Raw genomic sequence first — 17778 nt, 5'->3', positions numbered from 1 at the left:
GGGCCGGACTTTGGACATGCCTGCTCTAGAGGCACCTCACACGCCTTACCATACCACCCTGCCTCTCCACTCAGGCGCTGAAAATCCTCCCCACCAACCAAGCAGGATTTTCAGCCCAATTGTAGCGATTTGCACACGTCTTGGGCTGGGCCTTCCCCACCCAGAAGCACCCACATTCCTTACCTTAAACATGCTGCTTCTCCACTCAGGGACTAAAAATCTTGCTGATTCCAGCTCACTTTTGTCTCTGAGGGCTGGCTGAAAGAGCACCCTGTAGGATTTCAGCTCTGTGGCTGCCTGGATTTGGCATGGAGGTTTTCAACCAGTCCCCAGAGAGTCCTCTTGGCAGGTGGCAGCAGTTTGCATTGACTTTCTGGGGAAACCAGAGAAGTTTGCAAACGGCAATCACATGATCACAATGTGCTTGGCAACCAATCAGAAATGCCAACAGGTTGCCAGGCACCCAGATCGTGATCAGGGAGGGGATGTAGTGCAACATTTTGCGATGGTCAGAAGTGCTTTACGGGCTGTAAAGTTCCTTTTCTGAGGCCATCATTAATCTGAGCCAACATTAAGCGGGCAGTCTTAAGTACTACTGTAACTATATAATCCCTAAAGTTTTGTTTTGTTTTTTAGGCAGGGATGCTTGCACCAGGAACAAGGCGAGACATCTATGACCAAAAGCTCACATTACAGCCCATTGATAACACTACAATATCACTACAAATGGGCACCAACAAAGTGGCTTCGCAGAAGGGGATGAGCGTATATGGGCTTGGACGTCAGGTGTATGATCCTAAGTATTGTGCTGCACCAACAGAACCTGTCATTCATAATGGGAGCCAAGGAACAGGAACTAATGGATCAGAAATCAGTGATAGTGATTATCAGGCAGAATATCCAGATGACTATCACGGCGAATACCAAGATGAATATCAGAGAGATTACCACGGTCAATACAGTGACCATGGCATTGATTACTAGATTGGCCTCAAAAGCTCAGTATTAGTTTATTATTTTATTCAGGAAAAACGAAACTAGCCTTGTGGAATTGTTACCCATCCTTTTACACATTATGCTTCATATACTTAAGGAAATATTGCCTTAACATAACATTCCTTTTTTTCCCTTTCTTTGCCCTTTTCTTCTCTAGTTGCCTTTAGTGCTGTAACATTTGCCGTCTACAGCATAACCAATAACAGCATTTATGAAGTAAAAAGGAATACTGTGAAAGGGAACTTCTTGTATACAGCCAAGTCTTTTAATAATAAGGAACTATGCATTTTTTTTACACTCTTGTTCTGAAATAGGCATTTTACGTACTATACCAAGCTCTTCCTTTTAAACTTTTTTTATTTACAGCTCCATTCTGTGGAAGACTGTAGATGCTTTTATTCACAAAGTTAATTCTGGACCATGCCATCAAAATAAAGGTTACAGTTAATAGTTTAAAATGTTGGTTATTTTATAAGTACTTGCTTGCTTATCTCCTGAAGTCATAGTAGAAATAATAAATGTGCATTTGTAATTGTGTATGTTTCATCACAATGTCTAAATTCACCAAAATTATAGGAAAAGCTTTCTTTCTTAGAAGGGAACTAGTATTAAGTTCTGAGCCCACAAAAATCTTTACATTTTGAAGGTCATTGACTTTATTTTCTGTGCCATAATATATCCATGTAGAATTGCCTTTCCTTTGAATTGTATTTATTGCCACATTTCTCATCATCAACTGATCTTGTTGTATTTTTTATAAATAAATGTTGTTTTCTTCAAGACGTAGAAGAACCTGTATTATTAAAAAAAATTGATACACAGAATTATCAAGGAGTCAGATGCAGCCACGCAACTTCAAAACCAAATTAAATAAAATTATAACATACAAAACAGTAGAAGGCAACTGCCCATAGTAACGGTGTTCAACGTGAAAACTAAAAAAGTAAAAATTCTACATTATGTTAATACAACAGCAAAATAGGATTTTATTTAACACTGCTGCTGATTAAGAGGTCAGTTTGCCTATTACAAAATACTATTATTTTCTACTAATGTTGGATGTAGAGGCCACACAATCAAACTTTGTATTTCCATTTTCTATTGCTGCCAAAGGATTTTTCCAACCTAACAGCCATACTTTAGATTCAATTGCAGGTTTAATAGAAGACACATTTATTGGATTCTATTGGTGGTTTTTTTTAGCTTGCTTTATTATATTGAAAATCTGAAACTAATATCCCAGAATTTCTACACGAAGTACTAAAGGGCTACAAATACCTACAAAACTTTAATTCAAGGGCAATTTTGATCCCCTGGCATTCCAAATAAAGCAGGGTCTTCCAATTTAATCCCCAGGTATGTTGTGTATACACAAGTATATTTTCTCCATATCAAATCTGATTTGACTCACACAGATCTATAAACCCAACTTTCTTACAGAAATTCAAGAAAAGTTCAAGAAAATTCTATCAATTCTCTTCAGACTTTATTACAAGTGTAGTATTTACTTTATCAGATTGCCCAAGGGGGAAAATTGTCAATCTGTTGGGAGGAGAGGATTGTGGACTTATGAAAACATACTACCGGGTGTGTATATCAGAAATTACTCATTTATTAAAAGCCAACATACTGCTTTCTTGTTCAGTTTATCACTCTCGTTGTCAGGCACACTTCCAAATATAGTAAAACCTCAGTATAATGGACCAGTCACAGGAAGGATATGTAAGTTAACTCTCTGTGCGTATTAAACATAACTTTATGTCATTTGCTTCAATTTATGTCATTGTCATTAAGTATGTGGTTGAGGTAAATAGTATCATTTGTACTAAAACTTTTATGTAACAGGCAATGCTTTCATAATATCTGAAATCTGCTAACCCAAGGTCTAAACCAAGGATTTATTTCAGAGAACTTCAGTCATCCATTCTTTATTTCGTGTAAATAACTTTGGGGTCACCAAGAGTCCCATGGGCATTTCTGTAAAAAAAATATCCTTGGTATCATATCAGGTTTCCATTTAATTTATTTATTAAAACAATTACAATACATAGGCAACCCTACCATAGGCATTTCTACAGTGTGAAAATAGAAAATACTTGTAGCTCGAGTTTTAGATTTTGGCAGTGGTTTGCTCTCCGAGGTTGTCATTTAACTCCTGAACATTTCATTACCAAGCTAGGTAACATGACTAGCAGGACTACCAAAGTCCCATTGGTGATGTTACCTAGCCTGGTAACGAAACGTTTGGGAGCTAAATGGCAAGCTTGAAGAGCAAACCACTGCCAAAATTCCTAGTGTCAATGTATTCCCAACATACATTTGTACACTATTTTTGCAATTCAGCAGTTTCTGGTGTTTCTGCAGTGTCTTTGTTTTTATTAATTTTTTAATGCAATTCAACAGTGTTTATTCAACAAAAAACATGTTGTCTGAGCTCATCATTCACTAAAGCAAATTAAATTCCTAATCCCTAGTTCATTTCTCCAACCATTGGTAAAATAAGTCCCAAGTTTGAAAATATTCTGTTTCTTCTTTTTCTTTCAATCTCAAAATTAAGTCTGTCCATTTCTGTACAATCTAGTATTTGAACTTTGAACGCATTCCTCTTCAACGGATAGAGAGTTAAGGAATGATTGCACAATCATTTTGATTCTACTTGCTGCTTAACAAGTTTTGACAAGGGCATTTTTTCCCAAATCAAACTTTTTAATCCAAGTAATTGTAAATACTGTACATATGTGAGGTGGGCAACTCAAGGGGTATTCCCAACCACATATCCCACCATTTTTGATGTTGCCTGACCCGTCGAAGAACATTGCCACTGACACTCAGCATCAAATACATTTTTGTACTACTTATTTTGTTTCTTATTTTTTAAGCTTGTATGTAGATAAAGGGTTGAAAATTCCATACTCTCCAAAGATATCCCAAGTGTCCCAAGACACTTCTTATGATCCTTAGAAACATAAGAAAAGCTGTCTACTCTTGATCCATATAGAGAGCTGGATTACTTTGTCTCATTTCTGCATAGTTATAAATAAGAAACACATTGTGTCTCTCTCATAGCCTTGAAAACTGGGATTTAAGTTGAAATTAATAGTGAAGTACAGGAAGTTCTCAATTTATGATCCTAATGGAGCCTGCTGTTCATCTCATTGTTCGCTATTGGTCATTTTTGCCAACGTAATGCTGGTTTTCCGCAAAAACATGAACGGAGGCTGGTTGCCAAGTGCCTAACATGCAGTCACCTGACTGGGGTTAACAGCCATCAGAACTTCAGAACCAGGTTGTAAGCAGCCCTGGAGAGGTCTGTTGTAACTTCGAACAGTCTCTAAGTGATTGGTCATAAGTCAAGGATTATTTGTGTACAGCTACATCTAAATACTCAGAAAAAGAGGAATATAAGTAAACATATTACCTTTGTGATATGAAAGCACACAATCATCTCTGCAATCTTTCTTTGTTCATCAGATCTGTAGCAAGGTGGCTCAGTTTTCTATAAATGTTCTCAAATTTAATTAAATTCGTCCCAATTTATATATCCGCCCACCTCACCAAACAAGTGATTCTGGGGAGATACAACACATTCTTGATTTTTAACATTAAAAATCTCTGAATTATTTGTTTTCATTTTTGGGATGTCTGAAAATAAAACCATAATCTTCAGGGTTCCTACTGAGCTATATGATCACCTAAAAAAAAATCATGATTTCCCAGTGTATTCTTTAGCAAAATAAACTGGTTGCTGTACCACTGTATCTGAGAAAGCTGCAGAACTTGTGTAGCAACACAACCACCTCCCCTTACGCACTTGGATGCAACATTTCAACTGAAATAAGAGGGGGCGGAACTTGTGACACTGGAACAGATGTGTAGTCATTTTGGCAATGTGGCTAAGAATTGATACCTCAGATCCAAATGAAACCATAAAACGGACACCATAGTTGATCATTACTTTAATAAAAAATACCTTAAATAAAATTTTAACAAAATCATAAAAGCTGAAGACATTTTTTTCACAAAGTGAAAGTGGACCAAATTGTCTCTTTTAGTGCAAAATATATAAATCAATTCAGAGAATTATTTTTTCTTAAAGTACGGGTAATCTTCATCTTTGCTGCGTTGTAGTTTTAAAGCCATCTCGATTTCAACTCTACAATAAGGAAAATAAAACATGAAATTAGCCATAATGATAAAAACGGGGGGGGGGGGGAGTTTAGTATAACAGTATTTTTGCATTCTATCACTGCCTGTGTAACTTTTCGAGGATTTTTTGGGTGGAGGCAGAAATGCACAAAGAGCTGCATATGATGAAATAAACCAAGCAGAGGCATATATAAACCTAATCAACTTAAAACCACAGATTCTCGGCAGTGCAACCCACCTACTGTATACTATTTCCAAACTTCTAAAATAGACACAAGGACCTAAACCCTCCAGAGTGTGCAGCATGAACCAAAAAAAATCCAGAAATATGACTCCTACGTGCAGATTTTCTTTTTTGGCATGAAAAAAATTGGCAGAAAAATGATGGCTGCTACTGTAAATCCCCTGACAGCAAAATGATACTTTGGGAAGCATCACAATGACTTATTTTGCTTAAATGCCAAAAACGCTGCACAGATGTTATTTTAAAGATTGTGTTACTATTTTGCAGTGAAATTACGTGTTTGAAGTCGACTTTATGACACTTGGGAAAAGATTAATGCAGTGATCATAGCAGTGTTAATTTTAACAATTTGATACTACTGGAGTCTTGTGCCTTCTTATATTAATATATTTGTTATAACTTTCCAAGTAACAACTTGTCAAACTTCCCAAATCCCCAGGGAATTCTGCTTTCAGTTCATCCCAGTGGGAATTCTTTCTACCAGATACTTAGGTTTGGTTATTCTGATTAAAAATGTAGACTGGAGCGATTTATTTAAAAACATACTCCCATGTTCTGTTCTATCCAGATTTTAGATGAACGGAGGTTAACATCATATACAAGAACAGATGTTCTCATCTCCTCTCTGTTACTGATCCACATTTGGTTGAGGGACGTCTGTTATCCAATGTTTAGCTATATGAGAACAGTACAACACAGTGCAATTAGCAGTATCTACTGATGTTTAGAATTAGCTTATCTCTTACCAATAGCTGGAGTTCAATGCTGCATTCATTGTTATAAAATATTCTTCTATTTCTTTGTTTGGTCTTTGCAAGTTTGCTGTTCTGATAGACAAAGCTCTGCAAATAATAGCAATTCATTATTCAGACTTATTATATTTAATACTATTATTATTTGAGCAATCTCAAATCAATAGATTAAGATTACCAAGACAGGATTAAATTTTAACTCTACTTTAACCAAAGGTTCTTTGTATTCTGGGTGAAACACATATCCTGTAGTAAATAAAAATTATATATTCTTGATGGGTTAAAAAAATACATGAAATAACAGTAATAGAATTACTTTCCTATAAAATGCTGTTTTATTTGTCCTACAAAACAATTACATATGACATATTTTGTTGCACAAATTTAAAACTAAGATAACTTTTCATCAATATAGAAAATATGTGATTAAACCACAGTTCTAAGTAGAATGATTCTGAGCAACTGAATCTATAGGTCTAGGGTTGGGCTTGAAAAAAGATATTCTAAGTATAATTAAAAGAAATCCCCCCCCTAGTTAAATGAAACTTATATCTAATTAGCAATAGCACTTAGACTTATATACTGCATCATAGAGCTTTACAACCCTCTCTAAGCAGTTTACAGAGTCAGCATATTGCCCCCCCAACCATCTGGGTCTTCATTTTACCAACCTCAGAAGGATGGAAGACTGAGTCAACCTTGAGCTGGTCAGGATCGAACTGCTAAATTGCTGGCAGTTGGCAGTCAGCAGAATTAGTCTGCAATACTGCATTCTAACCACTGCACCACCATGGCTCTTTTATCTATTTACCACTGCATTATTATCTTGCAAACTTTAAAACAGATATGTTTAGAAAATCACATTAAACACTTAGCCTATAAAGACATAGCATTTGACATCAACAGGAAAACCCTTTTCATTAATAGATTTTTTAAAAAACAGTTTTAATAAAAATGGCTCAGTTATCTGAAGAATATTAAAAAATGTTATAGGACAATGTTAAACTTTAATTTTTGGGGAAATTATTTAAAGGAATATGAAATGAGAAGAAAATAGTTGTGACAATTGTAACTCATGGTTGTTTTTTTTAAAGCTATAGTTTAGTGGGGAAATTCTTGAAGCTTACCTTTATGACAGTCACTGAAGCATCTATGAAATTCTGAAAACCTAGAATAGATTCTTTCTAATAGATATTCCTATTAGAAAGTGGAATAAGTTTCACAATATATTTGCCACCATATTTAACTGGAAAAAAGAATACTAAACTACTTAGGAATACAGTTGTTTCTAAAAATGTTACTATCAGCATTTGACACAATTACCTCATTTTAAAGAATGAAGGCATTATATAAAGTGCTTTTGGGAGTGCTTACCATTAAATCTTGATCCATTAGGTAGGGTTTATCTGAAGAGCCATCATTTGTTTCTACATCAACAGCAAAGCAAAGGAACAGAACATCCACTGTGGTCTGAAATACTGATAAGAAGTTATGGGCAATGAAATAAGCCAAAACAGCAACCAGCAGCAATGGCAAGGCCCAAACTTTTAATTCCTGGTGGTAGTTAAATGCCATCAAGCCCCCAAAAACGGTGAAACATGCTACGAACACCTATATTAGAATAAAATCAGATATATTTTAAAAGGTAACTCATCCAAAGAAGGTACCAACTGTACGTAAATGCTTAGTATTAATATCAGTATCAGGGTTGCTTGGATAGTGAGATTGGGTGACATATAAATTTAAATAAATAAGTAAATAAATTAGTATTCAGATTATGACTGTTTTCAAAAATCTGCTGGGACAGTTTCACCTAAACCTTCTGTTTTGTCTCAATAAATATTGGTTGACTATTTTCTTCTCTTTTGTTTGGCTTGTCAGTCCTGCCATATGTTGTTTTAAGTTAACTGAAGAAAATATCTTCATTGTTTTAGTTCATTCCATGAATGAATCTGGGTTTCCCATTAAGAAGCATCTGTTGTTTCCATCACTTGAACAATTGGTTATCTTCTTTGAATTCCCCCCCCCCCCCAATTCACAGATTGCCAATGTGATGGAAGCAGCTACACTGTGGTGCAGGAACTACTGTCAGATCCCATTGGATACCACAATGAACATATGTATGTACCAACTGTTGTAGGTCTAATCTAGCTACAAAATATATTATGGTAAGATGAATAAAAAAAAATAAGGGGGGGGGAGTTCTGCCAATAGGATCCAAGACTAACATAACATCCCAATGCACACTATACTTTGACATAATTACCAGCACAAACAATGCTTTTTTGCTTGCTCAGTGATCAGTCCTAAATATGGTCATGGATTATTATATATATCTTCTACTGGCTTCCAGAGAACAATTTAATTTCCATAAAATTTGAATTTAACCTTGAATCTGACTGATGCATCATTTGACTAAACAAGATTTTCAAAAAAGTTAATAAATCTTTACCTTTGAAAGAAAGACAGCAAAGTCACTGAAGCAGTTGATTGCCATGGTGCTAGTTACGTTTTTTGATAAAATAACACTGGCATCTTTAGCCGAGGTACAAAAATTTGTCCCATTTATGATAGTTGCCGCATATGCGTTCTACAATCAGAACGTTAATTGGTAAAATAGCAGAAGTAACAAGGCAGAAAGTAGGAGGTACTAGGCCAAATTTACTTTTATAAATATATTTTATCATACTGTGGAAATGAAATTATTTGCTTAACTTTTAATCTATTGTCAAAACCTATATTTCGTTCAATTAAAAATATTTTTACTAGGAGTTTTATTTTTATTTATTTAGTTTTATTTAGAACTCTGGAGATCGGTAACCTTCATTCCTCAAGAACCATAAGAGAGTTGGGAAATATTAATACAGAAATATAAATCCACATGTCTATAATAAATCATACTAAAATAATACACTGTAAAACACACATACATGAAATCAATTGTAACCCATGAAACTTCTACATAATATTTATGCTGCAGTGCGGGGGGTAATATGACAATGCCTTCCTAGACATAGGATACACACAGCATATCAACAATAAAAAACCCAATCTCTACCATCTAAAATATTGTGCTATTAACTTAGCTCAACTTAAGTATTTTAGTACTTTTAAAATAATACAAGTAATACATTTCAATATGCAGCATTAATATATATTATTCAACAACATTCTTCATGGAAGGAATTTTCTAAAAAGAAACTTGTGGGTTTTTTGTCTTTTTCCTAATACAACTGCCTGTAATTTACTCCCAAGGACTGAGATATTCTTGAACATTATAGGATGGGGCAAAGAGTGAAACAGCAAATCTTTCCCATTTAAACCAATTTTCTTTTCTTTCTAGTTGCCTTCTGCATCCTAGTTCAAGCTCTCACCTTTGGGAGCAGATTCCAGATATGCACAATCTAACGTCAAGAAAAGACAAAAATAATTCCTAGTATACAAATCCTTGAACTCTAAAAAAAGCTATCTAGTAATAGTTACAAATAAAAGTATTTGTAAAATGAAGCAGTAGTCAAGATAAATACTTAAAGTAAGAAACATTGATTCTCCCCAAAATTGACTAAGTTAAGGGCATTTTGTTAAGATTGAAATCTTTCTTTAGTTCATGCATCATAGCTAAATATCTTGATCAAGGGAACATTACAACCAGTAAGCCTTCATTTGTGACAAACCAATAAGCTTCAGATATTGACCGTTTATATTTGGATTTCACTCTGGACTTTTTTGCATTAATATGCATGGGAACCAAAGAAACAGATAAATAAGGAACAGGATTGTTTACATACTTCAAGTTTAGTAGGCAAAGAAAATATTTAAGGAAAAAAATACATCTACACTTCCCAACACAGGCAGAATGTCAAAGGTCTTGGAAAAACTGACCTGATAGCTTCATGAGAAACACTATATGGCACAGGTCCAACCCTTGAAAAATCCTTCTTGTGCAAAAATAATTGCTTCTTTGCATAATAGCCAAATTCTATCTTCCATTCTAAGATTCTAAAAATTATCCCAGTAAAAAGAACAACACCATAGCAACAGAATCTTCTTTTGAAAGAAACCGAAAATAAGCCAGGCATAAAACTACACCCAGATTCCAATCCACAGCCTGCCTGCATTTTTAGAGTGGTTGGCTATCTCCCACTATATAGACAGCTCTCCCAGAGACCTAATCGTGCAGCAAAATGAAAAAGTAATGATCCAAGAGACTGTGACAGATGGAAGCTGTAGAAGGAAGTAGGGTTTTTTTACAGCAGGAAAGGAAGATATTAATGGGATAATAACACAGCCTCTTTCAGATTATGAGCAGGGAACAAAACGGCTTTAGCGTGAAATAGCAGGATTAATTGTCCCTGTACATAAGGTAAATATATACAGCCCAATGGCCAGTTCTTAATTGCATAGTGTGGCTTCTTTTAAGTGTCCTTCCTTGAGTTTGTAGAGATGCCAGAAAGTAGACATATTTGGAGTGTATGACGTTGGACACCGGAAAGAATACCAGTCAGTACAGCTTCCCCAGAGTACTCATAAATTGGTAGATAGAACTGAAGCAATACCGCTAAGAACATAACAACTGTATCTCTAGAACAGAAGTAGGACAAAGTTATGCATGACTTACAAGATAACAAATTTCTGCTCTAACCCCAAGTAGGTAATTATTTTCCTCTTTTATCTTAGCAGGCCTCCGGATACCTTCCGGACATTTAATCATCATTAATATGTAACCTTCCCTTGCTGATGACCAAACTAGGCAATTCCAGGAGCAGATGGAAGGGCTACAAATTAAAGTATCCCCTTTGTGATTCGAATTCCAGAGAGAGTCCCTACTGCTTGGACTCACTAGATTGGGATTTGGAAGGAAACCTGGCAGTGTAAGAAATTACTGTGAACAGTTTTATTAAACAGGATTCAGTTTATGGCAGTCCTGGTGCCTTCTTTGATGTCTTCCGGCTTCAGTACCTGTTCTGCAAATTCTAAATTTTCCAGCAACACAGGAAATTCAGAAAACAAGATTAAATGATCTAACTCACTGGAGTAGGCAATCTTGCAGATATCCACGGTCTCAGCCACAAAGGGATTTATAGGGTAAAACCCAGCACCTTAAATTGTATCCAGAAACCAACTGGTAAAGAATGCTGGATCTGCAAACTAGGTGTTTATATGCTCCCAATGGCAGCAGCCAGGAAGCATGCAGGCCACTACATGTTGGACCAACTATGGGTTCCAAGCAGTTTTTAAAGGCAGACTCAAACAGCGCACTTTACTGTGGTCAAATTAGGTGGTTACTGTAGCCACATGTGTACATAAAATCCTATGAAGATGGACCTAGAAGTATCCCCAAGCCATGAAATGTCTTCCTTATGGATGGGGAGAACAGCAGGAACCACTTTATAAAAAGCACCACTCCTCTACAGAAACCACCCACTAACTCAGTGGTTCTCAACCTGTGGGTCGGGACCCCATTTGGGGTCGATTGACCATTTCACGGAGGTTGCCAAGCAAGGCTGTCCGCCATTTTTTTTGTCCGCCATTTTTTTTGTCCGCCATTTTTTCCCCCTTTTCCGGCGGGTGCCTTACCTCCCTTGGGCTGGGCCAGCTGGTGGTCGGCCTGCTCCGTCTCTGCCGCTTGCCAGCTACGCCTCGGCCAGCGCAGGGGGAGGAACCACGCATGCGCGGCGCTCCCGGGCAGGGAAAGTCGACTTACGACCGGTTGGGTAGTCCTCGACTTACGACCGGTTTAGTCCTCGACTTACGACCGGTTTAGTCCTCGACTTACGACCGGTTTAGTCCTCGACTTATGACCGGTTGGGGTCGCGGCATTAAAAAGGTTGAGAACCACTGCACTAACTGAACTCCTTATCTGAACTGAGTTTCAATTTATTGCCTTTTATAACACCTATCATATGGCCAGATATTAATTAACATTTCTGCTGCTTCAACTGAAAACACTGCTTTGGAATGAAGGGTTGGGCTTCCCCTTCCATGGATACAGCTTGAAATTCCTTCTCAGCTTGCCTTCATCTTGCAATTGTCATCTCCCCTATTTTCCTTATTGCATTAAAAACAAGGAAATAATGTTTCACCAATGCAAACCCTGCAGATGCTGTTTCCCTGATTTTTAATTTCTTTCCTGCCAGAAAAAGCAACGTGAAAATGTTTCCTGTATATCAAGGAATGGCAAGCAGCAATCTTTAGTCAAAATAAGAGGAAGGCTTGCAGCCAACCAATGTGCCCACTTGTAAAAATCAGGACTCAAGGCATTAATTATGTTATTATATTAATCTGCATTCCACCAAAGTCTAAAATAATTCTGGGGAAACACACACCTGACAAAAATGCATGGAATAATAATATATATTCCCAGGTTTGAACAGCTCAGGGTTTTATAGAAATAATGCCACGAATGACACTGATTCCAGCCAAGAGGTTTCCTTTTAGATTTTTACAGAAACTGATTATATTCTCATTTTGTGGACTATAATTCACTAGGTGCTTATGTCTGGCAGAATGAAATAATCAGATTTAGAGGTATTCTACTTTAGTCACGTTAGTTAAGTCAGTCATTATAAATCAGAGTGGCTATTCTATCCCCCCCATGTATCTCTTGAATACATCTATTGAACTCAATGTGATTTATTTCAGCTAAAATTTATAGCACAGTACTGCATGCTTTCTATAAAATCAGTTGGAATGAAAAGGGTGACGGGTTCTTAAATAAAGATAATCCTTCTTTGCTGGTTGCCACAAAACAGGGATAGTAACTGCCTTGGAAACATTACTCATCAGCATAGCATTTCTTTTTCATGTAACTTTCATTTTTATGCATGTGATAATACCCAATTTATATAATATACCTGGTTTAAATATCCAAGAAATCTTTCTAGGCACCAGAAACTGCAAAAACAGCATTTGTAAATACACTTTGCACACGTGTTCTCCTGGGGAAAAAGCACAAGTTGTAATTAATCATCAAATATGCCAGAATTTAAAATGCAAGGGTTTCACATTCGTCTAATATTTCGCACTTCCCATGCACAGAATAGAAGATTCATATTCATCAATTATATTCATGATTCATGAAATATCTTGGAAAGACTTTGGAATTTTGGAATTAAGGCTCTGGTAATAATAGATGGCATCTTTGGTTTTTATTTTATTTTAGAAACATAAGATTCAATCTTGCAAATACTTATAATACCTAGGATTTTTAAATGTAATTTTCCCTTATTTCAGGACCATTTTCAGTGTCACATTTCTGACATACATACATACATGACTTTTTTTCTCATAGAACGCCCAGATCGGAGTTCCGGCACCTTTTTTGGATGGAACCTTGTAGGGTAGGCAAGGCGGGTTGTATGACGTGTGTGAGTTCCGGCACCTTTTTTTTTTTTTTTATAGAAAAAAAGCACTGCATACATACATTACATTCCTGTCCCATCCATCTCCCTCAAAGAGGGAGTCATCATCCTCTTTATCATTCATCAATGTTAAATTACCCAAACTAGTCATGTGTCTACCTGGCAGTCATACCAAAGAGGCTTCTGTTTTGATTTTTACATTAATAATAAGCTTTGAAGTATAAGATAGGATATTCCCCCTTTTTCAATGAGAAAATTCCTTCTTTTTGCCCTGTTCACTGCCACTGCTTTTCCTGTCTAGAGGTGTTTCTGCAACATTTGCCTCTTTTATTTTATTGCTACTTTCTTCTATCTGGGGAAGTAAGATAAGCAATTCCAGGCAAATAAGTAAGTTTAAATGGAGTAACAAAGTCAGATTTAATAATGGAAACATCACTGACGATGATCAAAAAAGTATAGGCGATAGAATACTAAACAGCAATGTATATGAACAGATAAACAAGTTCACAGTTATGGCTGAAATATATTTAAGGGATCTTTGAAAAGTTCCAGCACTATAGGGAATAATTTTGGCTCTTCTACAAAACATTTCACTCATTTGCTATTGAACCAGAATAAAGGAATATAGTATCTAAAACAGGGCTTTTCAACCAGTGGTACGGGTACCACCTGTGGTACATTGGCACCTGGCAGGTGGTACGCGACCATCCTAGAAAAGTGGTAACGGGGGAAGGGAATGAGCTGAATCGATGGCAGCACCGCACAAGCCTGAGCGAGAGATGGCTGGAGCTGCAGGGCTGTCAGGGCTCAGCGGAAGCGCCAGGATCAGTGCTGCTTTCCAGCTGATCGGCGCTTCTTCGGGGGTGTCAAGGCTCAGTGGAAGTGCCAGGATCAGCGCCAGGCTCCAGCTGGAGCTTGGCGCTGATCCTGGTGCTTCTGCTGAGCTCTGAAGAAGCACCAATCAGCTGGAAAGCGGCACTGATCCTGGCGCTTCTGCTGACCCCAGAAGAAGTGCCGATCAGCTGGAATGTTGCAGCATCTCCAGGGTCTTGTGATTTACATTCAGATGCTTGGCAACTGATTTATATTTATGATGGTCACAGTGTCCCAGGGTCATGTGAAGTGACCAAAATCTGCTGCAACCACCCAGCAGACGGGGGGAATAAAAACCAAACACCCCCCCACCCCACCCCCGCTGCCAATTCTCAACAGAAATGCTCACAACAATAAAAATCTCAGACAGGAGGAAGAGTGCTGCCGGGTGGGCAGGCAGGTGTCTTGCTTGGCTGTGGCTTGGGGGGCACTTTTTTCAGTGCCATTGTAACTTCGAACAGTCACTAAGTGAACTGTTTTAAGTCGAGGACTACCTGTACTTTATCACTTTTTTCTGGGTTTTTTTCTTTTTTGGTCATCAAGTTTTTGACACCTTGCTAGGCGACTCGTAGTACTTGGATACTGCCATCTCCTAAAAGTGGTACAATGGGTGAAAAGGTTGAAAAACCCTGATCTAAAACACCACAGGGAGTCCCTGAGTTAGGACTGTAATGGAGTCTGCCCATTATGGTCGTAAGTAATGATCGTAAAATGGGTCATTCGCATGGTCAACCCGATTTTTACATTATTTGCAGCATTGTTAAGTGAATGCAGGGTTCATAAAACGAAGACTGTGGTTATTAAATAAACAATGGTTTGTTTATGGGTGTGGTTCCGCCGAAAACCAGAACTCCTTGTTTTTGGCAAAAATGTCATAAACATCATCCAGGATGTTAAAAACGGCCATAAATGTTTACATCATCGGGGGGGGAAGACCTCACCATCAGAACTTCAGCTCTGGATGGTAATTCCCCTTTTTTTGGATCCATGATAATTTTGAACGACCGCTAAGCAGCCAGTTATAAATCAAAGACTATCTGTACCACCAAACACGTTTATATGTAACTCACTTTATGAAGTGTTATGAACCCAAAGAAATACTGGCCAAGATCATGCAATGCATTTATTTGGATTCAGGCTAACCAAATCCATGGAAAGCAGCAATTAATAAAAGGTAAACTGCTCATTGCCCGACCCACTTCTTCCTGGCTGGAATCTGAATAAAAACTTCATGAGCTCCATCCAGCAACTGTCCCCACTTAGGTTTTTCAAAACCTTAAGAAAGAGATGCAGAGTGCCCTAATTATGGCCAAAATTACCAAGAAGGGAAAGTAAATGTCTAATCTTTCCTTTACTCTTTTTTTTTCCAATTTAAAATTCCATCATATGCACTTATGGAAAATTTCAGTATGATAAAGGGGAAGAAGTGGTTCTGGTTTGTCATGCAAATACTGTACATCCAATAAAACGGTATAATTAGTTTTGAAAATATTATCAAAGCATACTTGTCTTTCCTTGACACCTAAATTATAGCTAAGTACAACACAAATGAGCAAGATTCAAGACTGCACATTTTCCTGCTACTTTCTGGTTAGCTTGATCTATGGCAGTGGTGGCGAACCTATGGCATGGGTGCCAGAGGCGGCACTCAGAGCCCTCTCTGTGGGCACGCGTGCCGTTGCTGGGTTTTATAAAACCTTTTCACTTTACAAAAAAAAGAAGGTTCAATCAATCAGTCAATTTCAACTTCTTGCGGGAAAAAAAAAGATCTTGCAAAGTTGGAATTGATTGATTGAACTTTTTAGTCCCACCCAGTCTGCTGTTACCACCACAGCCACGCCCAGCCAATGGGCCACACCCAGCCAATGGGCCACACCCACCCGGCACCCGACGATGCATAAGTGGGTTTTGGGTTGCAGTTTGGGCACTCGGTCTCTAAAAGGTTCGCTATCACTGATCTATGGGTATAAACTTGATATTGCATATGCATGTTAGCCTTCCATTCCAATATGTGAAGTTCTAAAAATCTTTTTCATTATGTCTCACTAGAACCTTAAGAACTCAAGGGGCATGATAGTTTACACCCCAGGTGTCAAACTCGCCGTGTCATGTGATATGTTGCAAAGTATTGCGACTTTTTTCGCATTGCCGGAGCTGGGGTGGACACGGCCTCCGCATGATGCAAACGGCCCACGGGCCGGCAGTGTGACACCTCTGGTTTATACGAACCAAGTTGAAACATCAATCCACATACCCTCCATTTCTGATGCACTCATAATAGACATTTTAATCTTCCCCTCAAAGGTAGTTAGTCCCTTAGCGTAAGCAAACTTTGTAGTTTGTGCAGTATTTTTTTTCTAGTTATCAGGGATTAGGAGTAAATCATTAGGATATGAATCCTTTTCATAGTAAGCCTGTTACAATGGAATTTATTGCTTTTTAAGCTGTTTCATGCTAAGATCCTTTGAATAGCGCTAAGTAATAAAGTCCAATATAAAATTAAGCAAATAAAGACTGCATTTGCATTTCTTACTCAGATATTAAATGTCTACATTTATTTGCTTGATTGCTATGCTATGGTATTAGAAAATGAAAGTAGGAGCCTACCTTATTTTTCAGAATGTTATAAACAGACAATAGAATAATTCTTGGGACCCTCACGATTGGGATTATCAGGGATCCTTTCACAACTGTTCCCAGATGATAACAAAAAAGAACTGATATGGAACATAGGATTGGATGCCTTGGTAGTTTACTCTTATTTCTACAATGAAAAATAATCAAGCATGAAAAACTGTACAGAAAATGAAATACAAACACAATATAACTATCAGAATCTTCATCCAATAGTGTTTCCAAGTATTTCCAGTACTCCATTTTTTAATGCACCAAGAATGAATTGGGGTTTTATCCTTGCAAACCGCCTGAAATCACTGACAGTGAATTGGATGGCCATATACATTTTGTTAATAAATGAATAAATAAAATATCATTTTTGATCAATTTAAATTTTGTGTAATTTTATTTATTTATTTATTTATTTATTATTCGAATTTATATCCCGCCCTTCTCCTTGCGGACTCAGGGCGGCTGACAATCGATTAAAAGTACCACTAACAATTACAAAATTAAAATTAATTAAAATGAAATATTTAAATTGTCTGATTAAAAATAATTAAAAACCCCTCTAAAAACCCCTCTTAAAAATGCCCTAGGCCAGTCCCGCTTGTTGGAATAGCCATGTCTTGAGGGCGCGGCGGAAGGAAGGGAGATCAGGGATCACCCTGATCTCTGGGGGTAGCTCATTCCAGAGGGTGGGAGCTCCCACAGAGAAGGCCCTCCCCCTTGGGGTCGCCAGCCGGCACTGTCTGGCCGACGGCACCCTGAGGAGACCCACCCTGTGGGA

At 37.5% G+C, this 17778-nt stretch overlaps 2 protein-coding genes across 6 annotated transcripts in view; one reads left to right on the top strand and one right to left on the bottom strand.

Moving 5' to 3' along the window:
- Window positions 1-1533, top strand: part of CNN3 (calponin 3) — a 46050-nt gene extending 44517 nt beyond the window's left edge. The window contains exon 7 of the mRNA XM_015829334.2: window positions 637-1533. Within this exon, the coding sequence (XP_015684820.1) occupies window positions 637-984 (348 nt within the window). The 3' untranslated portion in view covers window positions 985-1533. The remainder of the gene's footprint in view (window positions 1-636) is intronic.
- A 3406-nt stretch (window positions 1534-4939) lies between these two features.
- The window catches only part of SLC44A3 (solute carrier family 44 member 3), a 45618-nt gene continuing 32779 nt past the window's right edge, over window positions 4940-17778 (bottom strand). The window contains exons 11-17 of one of the 5 annotated variants that reach the window (XM_015829302.1): window positions 16980-17136; window positions 12993-13076; window positions 8591-8728; window positions 7513-7749; window positions 7266-7335; window positions 6133-6228; window positions 4940-5149 (exon numbers count right to left, since the gene is read on the bottom strand). In XM_015829302.1, the coding sequence (XP_015684788.1) occupies window positions 6179-6228; window positions 7266-7335; window positions 7513-7749; window positions 8591-8728; window positions 12993-13076; window positions 16980-17136 (736 nt within the window). In that variant the 3' untranslated portion in view covers window positions 4940-5149; window positions 6133-6178. Of the gene's footprint in view, window positions 5150-6132; window positions 6229-7265; window positions 7336-7512; window positions 7750-8590; window positions 8729-12992; window positions 13077-16979; window positions 17137-17778 lie in introns of those variants that run through there. The other 4 variants (XM_015829309.1, XR_001549204.1, XM_015829324.1 and 1 more) reach the window with 4 other exon arrangements.

This window comes from Protobothrops mucrosquamatus, unplaced genomic scaffold (genome assembly GCF_001527695.2).
Source record: "Protobothrops mucrosquamatus isolate PMUCROS unplaced genomic scaffold, P.Mucros_1.0 scaffold_233, whole genome shotgun sequence".
Classification (NCBI taxonomy): Eukaryota; Metazoa; Chordata; class Lepidosauria; order Squamata; family Viperidae; genus Protobothrops; species Protobothrops mucrosquamatus.
Note: the sequence above shows the minus strand (reverse complement) of the source record. Positions and strands in the feature narration are given on the sequence as shown.